The sequence below is a fragment of the Enhydra lutris genome, unplaced genomic scaffold (assembly GCF_002288905.1).
Source record: "Enhydra lutris kenyoni isolate GAN:26980312 unplaced genomic scaffold, ASM228890v2 scaffoldscaffold1, whole genome shotgun sequence".
Classification (NCBI taxonomy): Eukaryota; Metazoa; Chordata; class Mammalia; order Carnivora; family Mustelidae; genus Enhydra; species Enhydra lutris.
In genome coordinates, this window is record NW_019154085.1 from 69,264,577 (window position 1) to 69,290,583 (window position 26,007).

The 26,007-nt window shown below is 40.2% G+C and overlaps 1 protein-coding gene across 2 annotated transcripts in view; it reads left to right on the plus strand.

The window, feature by feature from the left end:
• The window catches only part of LOC111158917 (Rap guanine nucleotide exchange factor 4), a 296,800-nt gene that overhangs the window by 68,177 nt on the left and 202,616 nt on the right, over positions 1-26,007 (plus strand). For both annotated transcript variants that reach the window (XM_022521284.1, XM_022521347.1), the window contains exon 4: positions 3,844-3,990. In XM_022521284.1, the coding sequence (XP_022376992.1) occupies positions 3,844-3,990 (147 nt within the window). The remainder of the gene's footprint in view (positions 1-3,843; positions 3,991-26,007) is intronic.

Below are 26,007 nucleotides of genomic sequence, written 5' to 3' on the forward strand. Positions count from 1 at the left end.
GGACTCGCACAGCCATGTCTGGCTAACCCAGTCTCTTGTTCTGGCTTGCCCCAGAAGCTGACCTAGAGACTAGGATTTAGTTGCAAGTGGTTTTTTTGAAGTGACCCCAGGAAGACTTGTAAGGGAGTAGGGACGTGAGACAAGGAAGAAGGAAAGCCAATAAAAGTGTGGTGAGAGGATTTCAACTGGGCTCAGTCTTCCAGGTAACCATCTAAGAAACCGTGTAGGGTTAGGAAGCCAGTGTACTTATCTTCCTACTTACTCTCCTGCCTCTTTGGCGGAGGTCACCACTTACAGGCCTTGACTGCCCAGCACTCTGGCCTCAGGTGGGGCAGTGCAGGTGCCTGAGAGAGCCGCACGTGTGTATGGCAGCTGTCCAGAAAGCTGTGGTGACTTCGGGGGTGGCTGAGGCCAAGAGTGAGGGAAGTCCCGCAGGACCCCAGCCGCATCGGCTACATCTGCCTTCCTATGCTACAGACATTCCAGGTTTTAAATCTACATTTCATGTTTGAAAATCCTTAAAAGAAGTTGCCATCTTATCACAAAGTAGAACATTTCTTTGGCTGTTGTTAATATTTTATATTCCCTGAGCAAGTGCCAGCCAGTTTCTTCAGCCTCTGTGTCACCGTAAACATTTTCTTGCTGGTGGCCTTTCTGTACCTTCATCTGTGAATGAGCAGAAAACAAAACAGCCTGAGTAGTAGTCTCTGTTAAATAAGTACAGAGACATGAGCAGATCTCTAGAGCATGTGTAAGCTTTAAAGAAACAGTGGTATTCCATTCAGAAATGGACACTTTCAGCCCCAGGCAAAGGCAACCGATGAGCCTAAGTGTAGGGGTTCCAGCTTGGAATTCTGACCGTGGGTGTCTGGTCGGATATGAGTGTGGGCCCGACTAAGACTGCTTCCACCGCATGGACTCACATTCATCCTGCCTTTCAGTGTACATACTGAGCAACCTGTCTGAGTTCTGCTAAGGGAGGGCACCCAGGAATGCAAATGTCTCTTTTGGATAACTCTCTCCTTAGCACATCGCCATGCCCTGTCTGGGATTCAAAAAAAAAATAGCACTCTAAAGTGGACTCTAAAGGTAGTGAGTGATCTTTAGAGTGAAAATGTTCTTCTTAGGACCCTTGTCTTTCCAGTGCCCAATCCATACTTCCCAAATCTATTCAGATTTCTAAGTGCATTTGTCCTAAAAATACTGAGTCTGCTGAAAGTTAAGTTTGAACTTAGAAGCAGCACTCCTTTCAGGTGAGGTTTTCCAGTCCTAATTTCAAGATCCTATCTTGTGTTTGTGACTGCCTGACCTTAAACTGAAGAGGATCATGTATGAAGGAGGAAACGTGGAAGGACGGATCTCATACTCGGTTCTGGTGGGAGATCGAGGGACCCTGGAAATGAGCCAAGATGCTTGATCAAAGGGCCAAGGCTAGGAGTGTCCTCTTGCAGACGTCCTGACCTATGACCTGCTCTGACAATGCTAACAGGACTAATGTTATCTACGGAAAGCACAGGGAATGTTAAATTCTCCCAGGGACAGCCAAGAATGCTTTCAGTCTTTTGTCACAAGAGCTGTTTACTAGCAAGAGGCCAGGCTCATGTGATTTTCACAGCCTGTGTCGTTCTTTGTATACCTTTTGGTGACAGACTACATAGTCAGAGGTAGGAGGCAAGAGAGAAGTCAGTTCAACCCATAAAAATCTACAAGTAGCTCATGAATAACAGATCTTCTTAGTTCTTTTGTGTTATACTGTGTGGATAACCTTAGATATTTAAGCTACGCAGATGGTAGCAGGAGTGTTATTATTGGTACATCCCTGTCAGGTTTTAAAATAGAATTTTACACTGGAAAATACAAATTAGACAAAAGAATCCTTTCTGAAGTGTCCAGATGAGAAAGGAGGCAAGTGGGATTCTCAAGGGAAGCTGATAGTCTAAAGAATTTATGGAAGTCCGTGATTTATCATAAATCCTTTCGTGCTTTTACTAGAATTTGAAAATTACTCTTACCTAACTCACTGAACATTGATACTTCAGTTCTGGGGATATTTTTCTGACTGAATTTATTTGCAGTTGCCTCTTTGGAAAATTTATTAACAGGCTATTCTTACACTTCCCCCCAATCTTTCTTTCTTTTCTGAGATATTGATTTTATTTTCCTGAACACAATTGTATATGGTAATATCTGGGCAGAAGCAATTTTCTATGGTTCAAGGAACTGGATTCTTACGGGCATTTGTCTTAGTAATGTGATTACAGAGTCACTAACTTGATCTTAATAACATTTGCCTATTATCGTATATTAGATGCATGAAAGGAAAACTGTGCTTTCTCACTCAGAGATTTTCCCTCGCGTATCTCCGTTAGTGGATAACGCCCTGCAAAATTAATGTCCAGGTGACTTTGAGGGGCTATTTCCCTTATTTGAAACTAGTTAGGATTAAATACAAATATTATCACCAATGTCACATGCAGATTGGGAATTGCTTTTTTAAGTGTACCTTGAGAAACTAAAATCATTGCTTCCCGGCATTTTATAAACTAGCCACTACTGTCCCTCTTCTGAAGCTGTTTTTACTCTGCTGCGGCTGCAGGAGGCAGCACGATACAAAAAGCTTAGAATCCACAGCCTGAGAGCCGTGGTTAGTCTCTGACTGAATCCCTTACTGTGTGTGTGGGCAGGGGCCATGTTAATCAACCCCCACCCCGCCCTCAGTCTCCTCATCTCTTCAAGACAAGGTGACGGGACAGCCTCCCTATTCCGGTTACCTACTGAAATATCATAACTGGATCCTCTCACTAAAATACTCCATTCATTTTCAAAAGATTCCCTCCTTTTTTCTTAAAACAGATAGTAGTCCTATGGAAAGATAATCCTGTCCGCAGAAAGACTTGAACAAGGTTACTACTCGCAGCTTTATTTATAATATCCCTAAACGAGATCAACCCAAATGTTCACCAGTATGATAACAGATAAGCAAAGTGTGGTATATCCATGCAGTGGAAAAGTACTTGTCAGTAAAAGGAAAAAAATTACTGATCCATGCGACAGTGTGGATGGATGAATCTTACAGACATGATGTTGAGCAAAAAGAGCCAGACACCAAAGAGGGCATATTGTCTGACTCTTCAATTTTTTAAAGATCTTATTTATTTATTTGAGAGAGAGAGAGAGCGCGAGAGGGGGGAGGGGGCAGAGGGAGAAGCAGACTCCCTGCTGAGAGGGGAGCCCAATGCAGAGCTCCATCCCAGGATCCTGGGATCATGATGTGAGCCGAAGGCAGGTGCTGAACTGACTGAGCCACCCAGGTGTCCCTCGTCTGACTGATTTTACGTGAAGTTTTAAAACCAGCTAAACTCTGGACGCCTGGGTTGCTCAGTTGTTGAGCGCCTGCCTTCAGCTCAGATCATGATCTCAGGGTTCTGGGATGGAGCCCAGCATCAGGCTCTCTGCTCAGCAGGGAAACTGCTTCTTCCTCTTCCTCTGCCCTTCCCTGCTGCTCATGATCTCTCTCTCAGATAAATAAATAAAGGTCTTTAAAAAATAAATAAATAAAGCCAGCTAAACTCCTTTATGGTAATAGAAATCAAAACACTGATTCTCACTGAAGGGAGGGTCTTGACTGGAAAAGGGCACAAGGGGAATTTCAGGGTGATAGGACTGTTGTATGTCTTGATTTTGTTGGTGATTACACGGGAGTATGTATTTGTCAAAACTTGAACTGTGCAATTGAATCGAGTGCTTTATTTTGTATAAATTATACTTAAATTCAAAGAAAAGGCAATCACCCTTATCGGTTAAATGTTTAATTTTCTAATAACCAATTTTGGGGATTCTCAGGATGCAGTGACCATCTGTACTCTGGGAATTGGGACAGCCTTCGGAGAGTCCATTCTGGACAACACACCCCGCCATGCGACCATCGTTACCAGGGAGAGCAGTGAACTGCTCCGCATCGAGCAGAAGGACTTCAAGGCTCTATGGGAGGTGAGCCCCAAGGCTTCTTTGTCAATTAACGTAGTTGCAGAAAAGAAAGGGAGCTGCCACATGGATAATGGCATTACAGTCAATCCTTAATGTGTTCTGTTCTGAGCCAGTAGATGGAATTTAATTTTCAAAACTTGTTTTTGAAATGAGTGAGTGAAAAAGCCATTTTGACACAAGACATTCCCCCCCCTTTTTTAAATTTAGTGCTTGCTCAATTTTCTGTGGTTTGACATACCTTATAATTATTTCCTGAATGACCATAGAGTGTTTTATGTATTTCCTCCCTCCTATTCCACAGATGTATTCTTAACCAGGGAACAAAATACTTTGACATTTTCTTTTGCATTTTAAAAATCATCGTTGACATGTTCCCTGGTAAAGTGGAATGAATGGGATTAACATCTTCTTCATTTAAATGCTTTTAAAAATGATGGGCCCTATAATAAGGTATGGGAAACGAGGGACATAAAGATGTCTGGTGACTTGCCAACTTCAAAATGCATAGGTGGCACAGCGGTGGATGGAGCCAACGGGCACTGGGGGCTTTTGCATTTACCTCTGCTTACCAGCGCCTCTTAGGGTCTTCATTTACAAGAAGTAGGGGGAATAAATCATCTAATATGCAGTAACGGCAAGTGAAGCACTTAGAAAGGCCCAGCTAAGCCTTGCATCTTTCATGCTCATTCCTTTTCAGTTCTGCAAGCTTCTGATTTTAACCTGTGGTTGTTCCTTATCTTTGTCCTTGGCTCAGTATGTCCAAGTGTTAACCCATCGAGCTGGCAGGCTTTGCAACTTGTCCCGGTGTGGCTAAGATTTTAAACTTGATCTAAAAAGAATTTTGTGTAATCAAATAGTTTCCTCCAGAGCCAAACAAATGACAGATGCATTAAGGGAGCCAACCTGCAGGTGAAGGAGTGATGCTTTGCCTTAAAAGTCCTGTAAAGCCTTGGAAGGCCTTGGTGGTGAAACCTGTTACTTTTATTCTTGGCAGTAGTGAATAAATTGCGGGGTTGCTTGTTTGAAATGTTCCTCTTAGAAAATATTAAAGAGCTCCAACTGCTCTGTAAAGTTCAGAGACAAAAGCTAGTTTTAGGAAGGCAAAGCCAAAGTAGGTTTGCATGAGGTGTGTGCAGTTAGGTTTTCTGTCAATTAAAAGGGACCAAGCTTGAGGCAAATAAGTCTTTTTTTTTTTCTTTTTTTGGATCTTTCATGTTTAAAAGGTAAACTGAAAAAGTCTTTTCCAAAAAAGAAAATTTGGAAAACCGGTTTAAGAACAAAAATGATTTCCACCTGTGATGTATGTCATTATAACTGCTTTTGTCTGTCATGATATCTTCAGGTTGCTCATTGAGGATGGTTTGTGGAAATATTTAAAATTTTATTTTAATTAGGAGCTCTCAGTACTATGAAGGAAGTTCCTGACAAGCTACCTGTGAACATTTTTTAAAAAATTATTATTAGAAAAATTGTCAAACATACAGAAAATCCAAAAGGATAATACAATGAGCACCCAAACATCCCCACTCAGCTTGGCAGTTGCTAACATATAGCCAGATTTGTTTCATCTTTGTTTTTGTGTGTGTGTGTGTGTTTTTTTCTGAACCACTTTAATGTAAATGACAGACATTATGACATTTCACTGTAAATATTCAGCATAATCTCCAAAAAATTAGAATACCCTGCTACATACCCATAACACCTTCATTTCACTTAACAAAACTAAAGATAATATCCTAATATCTAATACCCAGTCCACAGTTTAAATTTCCCTGTAAATACCCATAAATAAGTAAATACTTAGTCAATAACTATCTTTGATTTCTGTTTTATTCCAAACCATGTTCAAATAAAGAATCGCATATTACATTTGGTTGTTATAGCTCCATCAGTCAGTCAGTCTCTTTCTCTCCCCTTCCTTCCCTCTTAACCCCTCTCTGTCTCTCTCTTTCTCTCCATGACATTGACTTGTAAAAAGGCCAGGTCAGTTTCTCCCAAATTCAAGATTTGTTTGATTGTTTTCTCATGGTATCTTTTTGCACCCCTACCCCAGGGTCTCCTATAAATGGAAGTTAGAGCTAAAAACTTGATGAGATCAAATCAAACTTTTTTTTTGGCAAGAAAGTGTCAAAGGTGCTACTGAGTACATCAGGAAGTTCATCACGTCTGCGAGCTTTACTATGGGTGATGCGTTAGTTGGATTAGTGTGATCCTGTAGTTAGAGTGCACTTGAGTGCATTGCAGGGCTCTTTTCCACAGTATTTCCCTTAAATGAAAATCACTAAATGGGGATATTGATATTGAGGGTGGTCTTTGGTATCCCAAACCTTGCCACATGATTCTGCAGCGCAGTGGGTCCAACCCTTCCTCTGTGACCTCAGAGCAGATTTCCAATCTTCCCTGCCAGTGACTTAAGTGAGCTGAAAAGAATGAACAGAGTTTTTGTCTGACTTCTTAATTTACAGGTGGGGGACTGAACCTCACAGTGAGTAAGAGATTAGTCAGACACTTCATTTTATTTGCCTGTTCATGTAACTCAGTACAGAGTGCAAACTACGTGCTCAGTCATCATTTTAACTGGCTAAAATGAAAATGCAAGAAACTCCATTATCTAGCAATCTGCGTGAGTCAGGAATTTATTAATGGGCACAACGATGCACCTACACTATGGGATAATCCTAAGAAATCATAAAATTCTAAATTACCTTCGAAATAAAAAAGACCGACTTAAATTTATTCTACCATTCGTTTCTCAACACACATTCATTGAGCATCTCCTGTGTGCCAGGTGTGTCTATAGCAGCAAACGAGATTGGCTGGGCTCGTGCTCTCCAGCAAGGGCTTCTGTTCTACTCAGAGAATGCCGAAAATAACCTACCGAGTCATAATATTATTTCAGAGTAGAATATATCATTATCATTAAATAGATTTTATCTCTGTCTGAATAAATGGTCTACTTGTACATATAGCACTGATCTGCTAGCAAAATATCTGATATTCAGAATACCTATTCCTTGATTATGTCAGATAATTGAGTTTATAACTCAGCCATTTATTGCACTCATAAATAATTACTCATTGGCAAAATTAAAATTCAAGCTCGCACTCTCAGCTGAAGTCTAAGTTAGATCTGCCCACCAAACATTAAAGGGAGAAGATTATGTCAGGAAGGGGTCAGGTAGGAGCCTCACTGCACTGTGAGATGGTGGGAAGAAGGCAGCAGAAAGAGAAGCCGGATTATGCCTCTTCTGGTGGCAAGGTAAGGAACTCAGTGTTGGGCTATAGTTAGGAATAGTAAAAATTAGTTAACCTGAATCAAGGATCTAAATGTGCGTGTTTATCTCATTTGACACTTACTTTTGGAGAATGTTATGGCGGGTCCACTGTGCAAGCACCCTCTTGTTTATCTTTGTCTCCTTATCTATGTCCTGTTGTCATTTAAAAGGGCTGACAGATAAAACTTGAGGGCCAGGATTCTAAGTTACTTCTTCTAACTCTAAAAATTAGGATCTGTAGCCACTACTAGGTAGTGTAGTCTAAAAGTAGCTCTTTAATAGGCTGAGCAAATAGTCTATCTTAAATCTTCCACTTGGGACTTTAATGGCAACACAAAGCTAGGGAATCCTGCTTCCTTTCCTGACCAAAGGCAAGTTTCGCCAGCTACTCTGCAGGAAGAGAACAAACTCAGAGAACTACATGTGAGATTTTGAAATCCTATTCAATTTCATCCCAGATACCTCTTGCTTTATATTGTCTATTATGTTGTAAGTTAAATTGGTAGCACCCAGTGTATTTTAAAAAGTTATTCCCATAAATGTAACCAGAAGCATTATTCGATAGCCTCTGCAAATACATCAAAGGAAGTATTCCCCAAGATGGAACTGAGGTCGCAGCTTGATGCTTTTCTTTGCATTCTCTGTCTTTCCTAATGAAAGCTGCTTTCTCTCCTCCTCTCCTTCGATGTTTCAGTTGCTAATTTATGGTCAGATTTGAGAGCATTGGGTTGCTCCATCTTAAGACATGGTCGGGTTTTCTTAATGTAAGTGAATTATGGTAATTTTATTCAGAGTTGGTCAATAATGCATCCCGCTTCTTATGCATCTGTGGTATTAGGACTTAAAATCTATGATCCAGGACATAAAACATCTCATTTTTCAGTAGCATATGGGGGATGGAGAGAGAAGGAAAAGGAGAGGAGACAGGAGATAGTTTTTTTCTTAATTTAGTTTTTTTTTAAAAAAGATTTTATTTATTAGTTAATAATTTGACGGAGAGAGAGAAAGAGCGTGAGCAGTGGGAAGGGCAGAGGAAGAAGGAGAAACAGACTACCCACTGAGCGGGGATGGGGGGACTTGATCCAAAGGCAGCCGCTTACCCGACTGAGCCATGCGAGCGCCCCCATCATATTTAGTTCTTGAGACAACTGTGATTTCAACTCTTTGGCACTAGTGGCATTGCATACCCTCAGTAAGGAAGTTAAATGGCAGAGTAGTGAAGGGGAGGCTTGGGAGTTTAAAGCCAATTATTAATATTTGGCCCAAGATTGTGGGCATTTATGATTGCTTGTGGCTCTTGGACTAAATAAAGAACTGGTTTACTGTCCAAATCCATGAGTTTCTTCACAGCACATATAGAATAAAGTTCCCAGTGCTTACAAATGACTACAGCAAGGGGCTTTTTGTTCTTCTTGTTGACTTTCTATCTAACATCGTGTCTGTATGAGGATGCTTCCAGCTTTGCAGCATGTTTTGACATCTGTACATGGAATATCCCAAATACATGAAATTGAATGATGAGGTGAGTCCAGTGTATTCAGAAAAGTAGATTCAAGAGGCACTCTCGATCAAATTCATAAAAGACACTACTGAGAGGTCCTTGAATGAGTGGTCTGCCCCTGCTTCACTGTGCTTCAATTGCATGAGCATCTTCTGGCCAAAAGCTTTCCTTCCCTGTGAGCCATGTTTGAGCACGTTCAAAATAATAACACGTGTTTATGAAGAAATCATTTGGAATGTAAAGGCAGCAATAAAACGACAGCGTCTAAAAATAAAGGCAATATTTAAAATTTATAGTCTGACCCATGCTGTAATAAAAGTGATTTCTTAGCTGTAATTGTCACTCAGAAACTTCTTAGCACACATTGTGATTTTATTCTAACCAAAGGATCCCATGTCCCCGAGAACCATTGCTCAGACATTATGATTGATACAGGAGAGTTATTCCCCAGATGTGTCTGCAGCCTCAGTAAATATCATTAAGTGACCAAAAATCTATTTCAAGCTTTGTGGGATATAAAACTTAATGATAAAATGAGGAAATAAGTGCATGTTCTGTCTTAGCCAAAGAATGCAACTTCTAAACAGGACTATTTCTAAGAGTATGAATATTGTTGCAGAAATATGTTTACATCTGTCTCTACTCCCTGATTTTCAAAGAGTTTTATTTCTCGATTCTACCAGTTATGTTGGTAGTTGTGGGACTGAAAAGCCTTTGAATTATTTCCATTCACTGCCTCTTCTTGGACTGTGCAGGGAGAAAAAGTCCTTTTCCATTAATAATCTTTCAAGTCACTGTGAGAATAGGAAGTATTGAAATAACAGCAGCTTAGCCTTTGCTGGCGTGCTTTAAAACCCTTATTAGAATAGTATACTCTCAGAGGCATCTGCTCCTGCCTTGAATAGACTTGATGTCCCTGTCAGTCTCAGGCTGTCAGAAAAATTAAAGCCAAATACTTAAAACCTAGTATCAGAACATAAAAATCTCAGAAGTCCTTTATTTAGCATGCACACCATTTCAGATTTGTTCACTCTTACTTAAACGGGAGGCTTCCAAGGTGGGCTGGTATTTCAGGTAAATATTCAGTGGCCCTGAGCAGGGAGACCGGACTGCATGACCCAGCCTCAGACGCACAGCCTGCCTGTTAGTACACCTCATCGGAGGACTGGCTGGAACCTAAAAGCCAAGGGACGTGCTTTCTCCCAAGTCAGAAGTCTGTGCTTACTTTTGGCAACTTTGGAGCTTGTACTGTAGGGTTACTTCCCAGGCCAGAAATTTGCATCAAAGGGCTAAGAAAAATACATCCAAAAATAAACATGAAAGCCAAGATTTCATGCCAGGAACTCCAGCCACACACATCCTGTTGGCTGGTTGTCTTGACTCTCCTCACAGTTGTGATTCTTTTAAACGAAGCGGAAGCCTGCTCCGATGACTTGGACCTCATGTCTGCTCCAGGGTCTCACTCCTCTGTCCTCGAGCTTTTCCATAGCGTGGCGCAATGATTCAAATCCAGAAAGGAAGGGAGTAAAGTTATTAGGAGGTAACTAAAGTTAAATATATGTGTATGTGTAGAGAAAGTCTTTTCCTACTGTCTTTGGCCGCCTGAGCTTTTCTGGAGAACCACCAGCACCGGACTGAGATCCTTTTAACACTAACAGATACAAACAAGGAGTTATCGGCAATGAAGGTATATTTTGCTGTCCAGATAAAGGACAGATATTCACTGGATGTCTGGGAACTCTGAGAGACTGGAAAAGAAGGACATATGCCCTATAAGGTCAGAATGGATCTTTATTCATTCTTTGGTGGGGAGACGTTCTATGTCCCAGTTTGCATTTTGGTTTGAGGAATTACACTGTGAAACATCTCTGGCTTTCCTAATTATGTTCCACCAGACCTAAACGTATAACGGGACTGACATAATTTGATTTCATCTTTGTTTGTGATGCATGTGTGTGTGGAGGGAGGAGTGGTGGCTCATCTTTTCCTGATTGTAAAGGGTATGTTTGTTTAGCCTGATGATCTTAAATATGTTTCTAGATAAACAAAGAGATCAAAACATTGATCACATTGATATTAAATATATGTATTTATCTGGTGACATATTTGAATGGCACATATTAAAAATGACTTTGGGGCAAGATAACAGATTGAGAGTGATGGTATTTTGTCCCCTGGATGCTCAGTGGGTATTTTGCCTGCAGCTCTCAGACTATATGAATTCCTTAGTGTTTATGGGAACTCTGTTACATTATTGATGACTTGGAAGTCATACTAGCTCTGCAAGCTATGATTTTACTATTTCTCAGAAGATGATCAGGGGGTCTGAGCAGATCAAGGCTTGGCTGGCAGGTGCCAGCAATGTCCAGATGCTGTGGGTAGACCTGTTGGCAGTGTGTGGTAAGCAGTAGTCATCGCTTCTTAGCCGGTGCTCTTCTGGGGGTTCATTTCAGGAGTGTGCGCCAGATCCTAGGATCTTGTAGTTGTTGTTAGCAGAGGTTCTGGAATGCCTCCCATGGCCGTGCATTTGCCAGCTCACCTTTGACCCCTCACTGCCCCCCAGCCCCTGGGATTTTATCTTGCAATGGCCCTCATTACTCTCCCAGCGAACCTACCCCTCTGCGTGGCTGCTAAGGAGCTTCTCAACTCCCTGCTGATTGAAGCCACTTTGAAAATGTCATCTTTTAGAAACTCCTGTCGTATTCAACAAACATCTTCTTGGTTCCCTCCAAGGGGAAGTGCAAAATGTATCACATCTGTCCTGGTTTACAGTTTAGTGGAGGGGACAGACAAGCATAAATATCAATCACCCCGATATAAGACAAACTAGAAAGGTCTCTAAGGAAGATCCAGGCCAGAGGACATATGGGGTAGGGCAGGGAGTGATTCAGTTCCATCCGGGGTATCATTTCGAACAAAGACAAAGAAATCGGGCTCTGAATTCTGTGGCTAACAGGGCTGTTTTTCAGCATCCCTGAAGGATTGGGGTCAGTTAACCAAATTATGGCATTTGAGGCAGTCTTGTCCCAAGGGACTGACCACATAGAAGAGGCAGGCTTCTTCACTCCTACTGTTCTGTGTTCTGCCCTCTCCTCCAGTGATAGGCCCCTGGGCAGGCTTGTAGGGGTCGGCCTGCCCTCTGCGGGTGTCATGTGTTGCATTCCCAAATGCCTAGCTTTGTGTTTTGTTTGTTATTTGGTCATCATCTGAAGAAATCCGCTCTGAGGTTTAACGAGTTCCGCAGGCAAAGGCAGTTCTAGTTGGGAAAACTATAAGAACTTGAGACTCAGAAGGAACTCGTGGTATGGACTGGGGGATATTGTTAAGCTCTTTATGTGTAGAAAGCTCTATGGTCATGGGACTCTTCTGTTCTCAGGGGGCCAAATTCCACTCCTGTGTAGTCTCTAGGCTGCTGCAGAGAGGTTAGAGCCCAGTCACTGGGGCAGGGTGTCTGACACCGAGGAAAGAGCTGCAGGAAATCCTGTCACAAAGTCAGCCTCTCCAAATTCCTGCAGGCTTGCCATGGTTGATGTTACTAACCTCAGTGTTTTGAGCTGTCTGGCCCAAACCAATAAATGCAAGACAGACCTTCTAAGGCTGTTGATGTGGTCAAGTGGTCTGGCCTGAAATTCTGATCTATTCCTGATTTAACCCAGCTCTGCTAGATAACTTTTTGGAAAGCTCTCCAGCTCCTAGGCCACCTATCTATAAATGCAAAGATAGCTTTACTTAAATGCTGCCTTGCTGTCAGGAATGCTCCAAGTTAATGTTGATTGCTTACTTAGGTGCCTTATGAATTGGAAATTTTAGTAACCACCCCCCCCCCTTTCCTTTAGGTTTACAAATTCAAGAAGGCAAAGCCACAGATTATGTGACTGGAAAGTACAAAGTCTAGGCAACAGCTCATACCGTATCAAATTATATCATTAGAAAGGCAGGAACTTGGGGCGCCTGGGTGGCTCAGTGGGTTAAAGCCTCTGCCTTCGGCTCAGGTCATGATCTCAGGGTCCTGGGATCGAGCCCCGCATCGGGCTCTCTGCTCAGCGGGGAGCCTGCTTCCTCCTTCTCTCTCTGCCTGCCTCTCTGCCTACTTGTGATTTCTGTCTATCAAATAAATAAATAAATAATCTTTAAAAAAAAAAAAAAAAAAGAAAGGCAGGAACTTTTTGGTATTTTTCCACATTGAAAGTTGTAATTCTTAAAACTACTTCCACATTAGAATTACCTGGAAAGCTAGTTAAACATTCCCATGTGTGGGCCTTCCATAGAACAATGAAACCATAATCTCTAGAGGAGGGGTCCTGAGTATCAGTGGCTCCTTCAAGCTCCCCAAGGAGGCCTACTGGGTGGCCAGGGTTGAGAACCTCTGTCTTCCAGCAGCGGGCTTTGGTAAGTGGGCACTGTGTCCCTTTGCATCTGCTTCTGCCCTTACTTGCCTGGTGTTTTTGTTCTGTGCTCAGGCTGTATGATTGAATAATATGCCTGTTCTTGTTTGTGTTAAATCTCCTAGTGTGGGGCACCTGGGTGGCTCAGTGGGTTAAAGCCTCTGCCTTCGGCTCAGGTCATGATCCCAAGGTCCTGGGATTGAGCCCTGCATTGGGATTTCTGCTCAGCGGGGAGCCTGCTTCCTCCTCTCTCTCTGCCTGCCTCTCTGCCTACTTGTGATCTCTGTCTGTCAAATAGATAAATTAAAAAAAAAAAAATCTCCTAGTGTAATTCTTCCTTCTCTCATATAGACATTCTACTTCCAAATTATGGTTCCTGACAGATTTAAATAATAATGGCCATCAGTACTTTAGAGATACAGTGAGTGGGGTTTTTTATTTGGGGGTTTGTGATTAGAGGTTCCCTGTGTGGTCTGGTTATTAAAATTGTGAGAAGCGGGGCACCTGGGTGGCTCAGTGGGTTAAAGCCTCTGCCTTCAGCCCAGATCATGATCCTAGGGTCCTGGAATCGAGCCCCACATCGGGCTCTCTGCTCAGCAGAGAGCCTGCTTCCTCCTCTCTCTCTGCCTGCCTCTCTGCCTACTTGTGATCTCTGTCTGTCAAATAAATAAATAAAATATTTAAAAAAAATTTGTGAGAATCAAGTGCAAAATCCACCCCCACCCCCGGCCAATTCAACCACCCTACAAGCACACATTCTCTCAGCTGTCAGAACAATCTTCTCATTACACATCATGTAGCTCCTGGAAAATTCCACATTGTACCTTTGCACAAGAATGTGAGTGAAAAAGGCAAGTAATATCATAGCACTATTATAAAGAGAGTTTTGAGCTCATGGGCCCCCAGAGAATGTTGAGATCCCTGACCTGTCCCTGAACTATACTTTGAGAATGACTTCTTTAAGATAAATTCCCAGAAAAAGAATACTAAGATGAAGGGTATGAAAACATTTATGTCTCTTGATAAATATGACCACATTTATTTTCAGTTGCTTTTATTCTGCCACCAGGAGTATTTGAGCATGCCTATTATATCCAGCCTTGGCCAGCATAACCATTACATATTTTCCTCTGTTATAATAGACACTGTTATTATCATTGTGTTTCTTTGATTACTGCTGGGATGGCTGAGATTTTCTTATATATACTTTTTCTGATTAGATTTCCTCTTTCAGAGACCATGTTACTCACCCATACATTGACATTTATTAATCAATTTATATGAATGCTTTATTTGACCAAACTATTAACCCTTTGTTATAATTCCTGCAAATATTTTATCTCGGTCTGTTGACTTTTCATTTGTCATGACTTTTAAGCACATAAATTTTGGGGCGCCTGGGTGGCTCAGTGGGTTAAAGCCTCTGCCTTCAGCTCAGGTCATGATCCCAGGGTCCTGGGATCGAGCCCCGCATCGGGCTCTCTGCTCAGCAGGGAGCCTGATTTCTCCTCTCTCTCTCTGCCTGCCTCTCTGCCTACTTATGATCTCTGTCTGTTAAATAAATAAATGTTTTTTAAAAAGTACATAAATTCTAAATCCATAACTCTCCAAGAAAAAGACTATTTTGTGGGTTAAAAATTTTTAAATTTGTTTTATAAAGATATTTTCTTTCATTTGTAGCTGATTTGAAAAAAATCACATGATGTAGGCAATAATAGTGTTTTAGTCAGTGGTGCTGTCGGCATGAATTGAATGAGTTTTTAAAACTTTCTTCATTGCTTCTCTCTTCTGCTTCAAAACATTTATAAATGCTCTTACAAATTCATATTATTTGCTCCAATTGTTTCTTATAACATCTATGTTATAACCTATATCTTATAACCTTATTTTAGCAAGAGTATCACAATTTTCTTCAGATTTCTTTTCTGGATATTTGTACCATGACCTGTGTCCCTTCCACTGCTCTTCTGCTTCAGTTTCTGTGAAGATCCCAGTGATTTAAGGGTGGAATCCTCCAGCTCTTAGTTCCCACTGACCCTCTCCTCCACCCCCCACGCCCCAAACATTGCTCTAAGCTTTGAGTCTGAGTGAAACATCAGTGTTACTGGGATACCTTCTGAAGTTAGTGAATTGAGTCCTCTTTTTAAACTTTATTCTATTTATTTATTCATTTGAGGGGGGAGGGGCAGAGGGAGAAGGAAAGAATCTCAAGAAGACTCCCCCTGCTGAGTGTGGAGCTTGATCTGGGGCTCAGTCTTATGATCCTGAGATCATAACCTTTGCGGAAACCAAGAGTCCGGTGCTTAACTGAGCTACCCACAGGCCCGAAGTGAGTCCTCTTCTTTGAGCATCTGTAACTGTTTGTTTTCTTTTCTTCACTGTCCAGAATTGTATCTACCTCTTTAATAGTTCTAGGGAAAGCACAGCTCTTAGCAGTAAGTGTTAATGAAAATGGCTTTTCATTTTTAGGTCTTTGCTATTTGTTGTGGGTTTTACTTTATTTGTTTAGAGGACATTTTTGCTCATGCTTTACTTTATCTAAAAAATTCATAGAATTGCCTAGTACAAATATACTGAAAAAGGAAAAAACCTCTCTATAATAGCTTACATTATATCTAATCCCTGTTAAAGGCATAACAGAACTTTGAAAAGGGAAAATGTAGTAAAATGACCAGATACAGCATTTAATAAAAGATCTACTTAGTCAAAGTGCCTGGGTGGCTCAGTTGATTAAGCATCTGACTCCTGATTTCACCTCAGGTCATGATCTCAAGGTCCTGGGATCAAGAGCATCCGGCTCCACGTTGGACATGGTATCAGCTTGAGTTTTTCTCTCCCTTTCCTTCTGCCTCCCCCCGCCTCAAATAAATAATATTTGAAAAGCAAAAACATCTCCCTACTTAGGAACATATACAACTTTGTGAACAATACTGTAAAAAGTATTTACTTATCAGTAAGTCATGAAGTTTTTAAATAGCTTTAAAAATGTTAGTGTTCTACTTCTCTGAAAATGGTATTGCAGAGCACACTACCGCAATTGACATTTTCTTTCCTTAATTACCAAAGGTTTTGTCATACATAGCAGATGGCATATTTAATGAGGTTATAATTAATAAATGAAAATTAATAAATTAAAATCATTGCATGACTTCCTGATAGTAGTAATTGCAAGCATGTTCATAATAGTCTAAACTATTATGAGTCCTGACATAGTTAAGATATTTTTAGAGATTTTTAGTAGAGTTGGCATTCCATCTTCATGACATTCTCTTTCTTGCATTCTGCCTCTGGCTTCATCCTTCTCCCTCATTCTATCCCCTTCTCCAGACTTCATTTAGGTCTGAAATGTCAGCTTCTCTTTTTTCCCTCCTTTTTATTCAAATTTTGAACACTCAGAAAATTTGAAAAAAAAGACCAGTAGGAAATACCAAGTTAACTTGAATATTTTAGGTTGATTTTTTTCCCTCCCTGCTTCTTCCTGTCCTAGCCAGCCTCCTTTTATAATCAATTGTGTGTTTATCTCTTCCTTCTCAATTCCATCTCACCATCTCCATGACCTCCCTTGTCTCCCCTCTTATCTAGCCAGGTGAAGGGAGGCAGTATGTTTTTTTTTTTTTATTTTTATTTTTTATAAACATATATTTTTATCCCCAGGGGTACAGGTCTGTGAATTGCCAGGTTTACACACTTCACAGCACTCACCTTAGCACATACCCTCCCCAATGTCCATAACCCCACCCCCCTCTCTCAACCCCCCTCCCCCCAGCAACCCTCAGTTTGTTTTGTGAGATTACGAGTCACTTAAGGTTTGTCTCCCTCCCAATCCCATCTTGTTTCATTTATTCTTCTCCTACCCCCTTAACCCCCCATGTTGCATCTCCACTTCCTCATATCAGGGAGATCATATGATAGTTGTCTTTCTCCGATTGACTTATTTCACTAAGCATGATACCCTCTAGTTCCATCCATGTCGTCGCAAATAGCAATATTTCACTTCTTTTGATGGCTGCATAGTATTCCATTGTATATATATACCACATCTTCTTTATCCATTCATCTGTTGATGGACATCTAGGTTCTTTCCATAGTTTGGCTATTGTAGACATTGCTGCTATAAACATTTGGGTGCACGTGTCCCTTCGGATCACTATGTGGCAGCATGGTTTTTTAAGACCAAGGAATGGGAATCAGCCCAGCTCTGTGCCCCAGGCAAGTTACTTCACTGCCTAAACCCCTCTCCCCATTTGTAAAAGGAGGTTAACAATAATCCTATCACAAATGGTTGAGAGGATGGAAAGGATATAATGCCAGCAAACCCTTAACCCCACAGATCCATGCAGATGGAGGAGTTCAGACACGTGCATGCTTGCTCAGACACCTAGTGTGCTGTCTCTGCTGCCCAGAGATAATGTTCAAACCATCTACGTTGGCATCCAGAACTTTCTAAATGTGGTCATACATCCTTTTCCAGCCATATTCCCTCTTTTAATTTATCCGAATATTTTTCTCAACCTAAATCATATCAGCAAGCACTAGTTGGGCATTCGTGAAATGCCAGGTGCTATGCTAGGCACTGGGCACACGGATGTGAACAGCATGTAGCCCTCAAGGAGCTCACAGTCGAATGTATGTGAAAATAAATTTTAAAATCAGATGATATGAGCTATTGCAGAGGTGCATACAGGGGCTGGAAGTGGGAAGAGGAAATGGTACCTGCCAGGGAGAGTCCCAACAGTTTCCAGAGAAGGTCCCCTTGTGTGTATGGTCCTCCTAAGGCTGACAGGAAGGTGACTGACAGGAAGACGTCACCAGACACAAGCAGAGGATATAAGTGCTACCGTGGGATCATGTCTGTTTTGGTGGAACACGGAGGAGGGGTTATAACAGCCCTCTCAGTTCCAGGACAAGCTTGCCTCCTTCTCAAGCTCTTCATGGAAAGAAGAGCCTGTCAGAGCCGACTAGCCTTTCTGGAGGACAGCAAAGGATTTTCATCTCCTTGTTTCCCATCCCGGAAGATAACCCCCATCCTCCCACCCCTTCGCAGCCTCTCACCCCCCAGCTCTTTGGACTCTAGTGCCATGCCTGCTTGCTCCCTGGGGCAAAAACACACTACAAACCCAAAAAGTGTTAAGGCCCCTTTACCTCCACTCACCTCCTTTCTCCACCTGTCCCAAGACCCAGTCCAACTGCTGTCTCCCTTAACATTTGCCCACCCCAATGACTGAGGACCATTTTCTATAGAATCAGGATACAGATCAGACCATATAGTCTGTTCCCTCTTCATGTGGGAGAATACTGAACATTTATTCTGAAAAAAAAATCTTTGCAGAATTTGTGATGTGAGAATGGAGAGGATGGATAATTTTTACTGTGGCTTTCAGGCTGAGACATTGGTATCCAGAAACTCTTCTTGTAGTGAAAAGAAATCATTAGGAAAAATGCCAAGTTCCAGTCTCAAAACAGAAATGCTTTGCAGTAAGAGGTTCTACCAAAGCCCGTTTTAAAACAAATATTTCTAATCCATGGATCCATCGCTCCTCTAAATAGAGCACATTGAAGTATTTTGTATCCAGTTCCAAAATGATTAAACTTTAATGATAAGTCTTCATGGAAGTGTGGTTTTGTATTTTCAGTTCCATACCTCTCCCCCAAAGCCACCCACATATAATCATGCCCACACTGCTAAGTAGACACCTTCAGACAATGGTACTTCTAAAAATTAGCCACAGCATGGCCCATCATGCTGAACAATAATTGTCTTTGTTTTTTATTTAAAGTAATTTAATTTATTGAGACTAGGTAATACATACACATGGTAACTAAATTGGCTAATTGAATTTAAATTAAAAAAAATACAGCAGAATATATATAATGAAAAACATGCTTTTCTCTCACCCCTGCCCTAACCGCCAGCTCCCTTGCCAGAAGCAACCCACTATTACTAGTTTCTTCTCTAGAATATTTTATGCACAATATTCTCTTTGCTTGGTTATTGGGCAAGACATCCAAAGCTTACATTTGATTCTTTTTGTCAACCTCTGGAGAAAGAAAAAAGTTTTAAAATCTCTAAAATTATCAAGACATTTTGAATCACAGTCTTCACACAAATTGACTGTGACATACCTACCAGGAATTGAAGTTACTATTTATTTAAATTGCAGCAACTTAAGTCTCCTGTCAGCACTGTGTGATGTTATAAATCTGAGAACGTTATTACAAAATGTGACTGTGTTTCAAATAGAAAACTCTAACCAAGCTTATAGGAGTCTTTAGCACAATTTGTTTTAATTTTTAGTTATTACAAACAAGTAAATGTGTCAAAAATTCAAAGTAATATACATGTTTATTAATATTGAAAGTATAAGAAGTAAATAAATAATACCCCCCTCAATTTGAATAGAGGTGTTTAATCATTGTAGCTATGGGATATCACATTGATACCATGCTAGTAAATAAAACATGGGAAATCCTTTGGCCATTAATTTTCCAAGTATTTCTCCCTGTAAATAATCTCTACATATCTTTTATATTTCCTGAGTAGATGTATATGTACCAATCAAGACATACATCCCTTGTGGTGTAGATGACCTTGCATCCATGGCCCTTGAGAGAATAAATATGTGTCGACAGTGCAGCTGTCATGAATTGAGTTCATAAAATTGGATTTGTTTTTTTTTAATCTGACATATTATTCTTGCTTAATTTCATTGTGCTGACCATGGTTTCAGTGCTATAAATCAGGGAGAATGTTTGCCCACAAAAGAAAGAGAGAGCAGCAGTAACAATATGAAATATTGCCTTTGTTTTAATAAAAATATTTCTTTTTGGGGAGGTACCTGTCTTCTTTCAGCTGTGTTCTCTGGGACTTATTATTTTTTATAAGTTTTTTTTTTAACAAATCTATGTTGACTTGATGTAAGGGATAACATAAAGCTCATAAAACTTAAATGTGAAACAAAAGAATGGGTGAGGTATGGTAGAAAGAAACCTATTTTTTAATGCGAAAAAGTAGGACATGTATATACATGTTCAAACAGTACACACAGAGTTGACTATGTAATTTGTGGGGCCCGGTGCAAAATAAAAATGTAATATCCTTTATTCTCCCCAGAGGAAGAAATTGTCACTAATGGTGCTAAAATACAAAGCTTTTTCCTTTCTCTTGCATTTTCTATCTCAACTCGTCATGTTTCTTATTTGCCACTTAATGTTCTAAGTAAAGAAAAAATTAAATTACTAGCACAAATTTTCTGTTTGTCTTCCTATGGTGCAATGCCAGTTTTAAATGCAAATATAAGGACATTTAACTTGTATGTGGAGTCACCAAAGTGATATAATTTCTATTTCCTGGCTTGTACATGTACATGTATTATATTCTTACTGGAACAGTAGAAACCATGCACAAAACTAATTCAACTGTTTTTACTTCAGTTCTTGATGCACACGGCTTCTACCCACACTCTCAATCTGCAGCTGACAGATCGCTAAGGCAGGACTCAGGAAGAGGAACTATGGGTTGCCCTAGCTTTCTTTTCCCTTCGTGTCATTATTTTCAGTGTAAGTGGTTGGCTCTTACAGGGAAGTAATATGAATAAGAACGGATATGATAGAGTTTCTTTGTCAATACTACCGCCCTCTTTCTGATTAGAATGGGAATTGGGACCTCTGGGGCTGTCAGCACCTGAACTTGCTCATTGGCAGATGTAACATGCTCACTATGTACTTGGGTTGAGCTGTGTGGAGCTCCCAGGCCTCACGAGTGCACCTGAATCCTGTTCTCACCAGGCATCGTGAATGTTCTATGTGAAAGAGGTGTCAAGGAACCATGGACATGTACATGACCCTCACCTACATGCCCCAGTGTTCCATTACACTTCATTACAGAACACAAGTTCAAAGATAAAATCACTAAGAATTCCAGGATGGTGATAGCAGAGCATTACACCCAGGGCTCAGGCCCTTGAGCATGGTGCCCTGTGTGCCTGTGAAGCCAGCCCTGAGTATAGAAATTCATTAACTGAATGCCACTCACATTCCCAATTATTTCAATAGCTTCTTCAATAACATTTCCGATGGATATAGCTATAGAGAGGTAGATATGTACATATATAGAGTGGTAGATTAAATACAGCCACCAATTCAGCCAACCAAGAGGGGGAGTCTGCTTTCCTCCTCTTGAATTCCAACAGGCCCCCGAGATGTGCTTTCACCATGAGAATGCTATGGGAATGACTGTGTTTGACCTTGAGTGTTGGCCTACAAAGGCCTACAGTTTTATTCTTGCCCATGGGGAGTGCTTCCTCTTTTGTGTGAAGACACCTGAGAGGAGGAACCATGTGGGTCATTCCAGCCTTTTCAGCTCTACCAGCTGAGGGCCCAGAGAACTGAGTCCATTCAGTCTCAACCAACTCCCAGCTGGTTGCAGCCTCCTGAGTCAGCCCAGGTAGGCTTATCAACAGAAGAACTGCTCAGGAAACCCACAGAATCATGAGAAATAATAAACAGTCATCATCCTACATCATTAAGTTTTGGGGTGTTTTTTATGAGCAATAACTATGTAATAGTATTGACATTAAAAACATTTAAACCTATGGACATTGGGGAGGGTATGTGCTATGGTGAGTGCTGTGAAATGTGTAAGCCTGGCGATTCACAGACCTGTACCCCTGGGGATAAAAATATATTATATGTTTAAAAAAAATAAAATTTAAATTAAAAAACAAACAAACAAACAAACAAAAAACATTTAGACCTGTATTCTTCCACAAATGAGATTACATCATTCATATTATCTCTATCTTGCTTTTTTTCCATTTAGTGGATCTTAGAGATCCTTCTGTCTCAGTGCATTCAGATTAGCCACATTATGCTAAGAGTTTTTCATCGGCTGGATTACCATAATTTGTTTAACCCATTCACCTATTCATAGACAGTACATTGGTTTTCATTCTTGTAAACAGTGCTGCCCTGGACAGTCTTCTACATATATCTTGATGTATTTTTATGAAGTAAGTCCTTACCTGTGGACATTTTGTGAAATTTACAAGTTGAATATTTTCTAATTACACTTTAGAAAGTTAGCACCAATTTATACTTCACTGTATATTTCAACAATGTGTAATTTCAAACTTCGAAAATTTTGCCAGGAAAAAAATTGGTATCTTCTTATTATTTTGTTTACCTAATCATGAGTGAGGTTAACATCTTTAAAAATATTTCCTGGTGGTTGTGGGGTTTTTGTTTTGTTTTGGTTTGGTTTGGTGTTTTTAGTTTGTTTTGGTCTGTGAGTGAGTTTATATTTTTTGTCCAGTAGTCTACTGGGTTGTATCTGCAGTTTCTAATAGTATAAAAGCTCTTTGTAAATTAAACATGCTTCCGTTTTGCCATATGTATTAAAATATTTTCCTAGTTTTTTGTTCAAGATGTATTTTGTGACCAGACACTTAGGACTAGAGAGACATTTTTTTACTTGCTTTATGATTTTTTTTCCCTCAAGACATTTCATTCATTAATTTTTTCCTCTAATCTCTTTTCCTTGAACTATGGCCCAGTTGTACCTCCCTAAGGACATATTACTATAAAAAGAAAACTTTTAAAAGATATTTTGTTGTCTATCACTTCCCTTGGAAATTAATTTATCCGTTTAATGTTTTTATCCTTTTGCTACTTCAGGGAAGTACGGTACTACAGGAGATTAATTCTGAATTGGTTTGTTGCTAGGTCTTGTTGACTACAAAATGCAGTTCCTAGCAGTGATTCATCCTTATCTCTTTGGGGAAAACTGAAGGGAAGAATGCCTTTTAAAATTATATCACATACTGTTTTTCTTGGCCAGATCAATGGCTTAGCCGTTTCAGTACACGGTCCCTCATTCTTTTTATGGATCAGATACTTTTAGTGGGACATCTTAGAGGGTTGGAGCTAAAGAGATGAAGTAATTCCACCTTCTTGCCTGGATCTGATAATTCCCATATGCAATGCATTGCTTGTCAGTGGTTCTAGGAAAATGGGATATAGTGATGTGTGGAAAATAGCAGAGGCAGTTCCAAAAACCTTGGGGGAGGAGATTGATAAGAATGTCTATCAATTGGGTGCATATTATGAAGGTAGGGGAAGAGAACTACTTTTAATTAAAAACTTGATTTGGAGAGGCAAGCTAAAATGGTGGTGGAAAGTGCTGATAAACAGTAAGAAAGAACTAGTGAGCTCCTCTTCCGGAAAAGTTTGGAGACCTCTTTTAATACATAGCAATCCCCCTTGGAAATAGATTAAAATGTTTGTCAAAACCAAACAGCTTTTAGCCTCTTTGAGAAATGAGAAGGCTGTCAAAAGATTGGTTTTCAATAAAGGGAAATATTCTTCCTTTAAACATCAAAATACTTTTGGGGGGCATTTCGGTAGCTCAGTCAGTTAAGTGACTGACTTGATTTCTGCTCAGGTCATGATTTCAGGGTCGTGAGATTGACCCCTGCAGCAAGCTCCACGCTGGTTGTGGAGTCTGCTTAAGATTCTCTCTCTCCCTCTCCTTCTGCTCCCACTCCCGACCCTTTCCCTTAAAAAAATATATTTTTGGAAGAAATTTTTATAAATTACTTTATAATCTCCTTCTCCTACTCTTAGGTAGAATACTATATTTCGTTTTCTTCTATCATAATGACTATGTCTTCCTGATAAGTTTATGTCCTTATATTGTGCTTTAGTTAGCTGGTAGAAGCCCTTAGGGGCTTCTAAGCTGTGTGGTTTTTGCCCCCATGCTAGACTACAACACTATGTAACAGCATTCTATAGCTTTTCTGTTTTCCCCTTTGTTCCAAATTCCTGGCTCTCACTTTTCATAGCAATCAATATACTTGTCTGTAGAAAGCCATCTTTATTACTTGTCCCTGGTGATCTTTCTCTGATAAGTGTTTGGAAACAACATATTCACACTTTCAGCGTGGTGTCTAAAGTAAGAGTGAATGACCTTAAAGAAGTGAGCTGTTCACTCTTATAGCAGGGTCATCTACCACCTCTGATGTGTAAAATACATGGCACATTTGGTTTGGTGACTTAGGTGACTTATTTGCAACTCTTAATTGTGTTCAGATTGATTAGGAGACCTCTGGATTAATGATGTATGACTGAAGGGATTTAAATCTTTATAATACATTATTTCTAAATTATGTGTCAACCTGTAAACATTATCCTATGAAAAAAATATATATATAACACACACTATAAATATACAGGATATGTCCCATGAATATACATATAAATACACACATATATCTATGAATATATATTCATTAATACATAGAGGGGGCAATTTCTAGGGTGGAAAAGCACATGGCCTGGCTGTCATATAAAGTTGAGTCAAATGAGATTTTACTGCTTCCCGGCTGTTTGATATTGGGCCAGGTGTTTGTACCTTAGTTTTCTCATCTATAAAATAAGATAAAATACAGCTTTGCATGGTTGTAGAGTATCTGAGCATCTAGCACATAGGTGAACATTGAGTGAAAGAATTTCATTAAATGATAATTTTAGATATATATATGACTTCATATTCATTCAAATATGTTTTATGAATGTAAACTGTTAGAATACATTCTCAATATTTATAATAAACTAGTCTTTTACCCTATTAATATAAATATATAATTATAAATCACCAGAACAAAACTCCACACAATTGTATAATAATAATAAGCTCTCTTAACAGTTACCCATTTCTAATTCAGAAGTCAAATTATCAGTGGCCGTGAAAGACTGGAGTCATGAAGGAGCTCAGGCTAGCCAGTTTCTCATTCCTCTAAAGTTTCCATTTCCAGATTGGAATGTCAGTCTAGGGTGAAAAGAGGATGAGATTGAGTATCAGTCAGTCTTCCAGACTCTCCCTGACCTGAATGAAGGTGGTATTTCTAGCAACTCCAGATCTTCATATATGTATGAAGTCTAGCAACTCCAGATCTTCAGATATATATATCTTCATATATATATGAACTCCAGTCATATATATATATATATATATATATATCTAAAATTGTTATCAAGCAAGGTAACTCCTGACCCGTTTGTAATGGAAATAGACTCTCCATGCAATTAAAGATGTCACATCTCAGTGTAGATGCAGGCTTATTTTGAAAAATGCAAATTGAGGGGCGCCTGGGTGGCTCAGTGGGTTAAGCCGCTGCCTTCGGCTCAGGTCATGATCCCGGGGTCCTGGGATCGAGTCCCGCGTCGGGCTCGCTGCTCAGCAGGGAGCCTGCTTCCCTTCCTCTCTCTCTGCCTGCCTCTCTGCCTACTTGTGATCTCTCTCTGTCAAATAAATAAATAAAATCTTAAAAAAAAAAATAAAAATGCAAATTGATAAATAGCAAACAATCTTGGCTACAAAAAATTTCAAAATAGCTTCCTTTGAGTGCTAACTTTCTCATGTATAGACATGTAGGCTTGCATAAATATGTGCAAAACACACCCACTTCTATGTACCTACATTTAGTTCTGTTATGTGCCAGTATTTACTAATCCAAGAGATTATGCCAGAGTAAGCTGAAGAAGGCTTAGGTCTCCGTGCTTTGAGGTTAGAGGTGTGGTGTTTTGGCACCACCAGAAGTCAGCTGGGTAGGGGGTCAGTGGAACAGCCTCTTGGTTGTAGCTCTTGGTCACATGATGTCTCAGATGTGAGACACTAGTGTAAACTCACAGCCCTGATCTTCCTTTCTGTTGATGTGATAAAACAGGCTCTGTTTGGGTGTTGCCTGGTAGATGAAAATAATACACTGCTGAGTGAGAACAGTGTTGTCCTGAGGCGTGGCGTCCTTTTGACTTCCTCCCCCAGATGGAGCACTTCCTGCTTTCCAGCTGAATGATGAGTCAT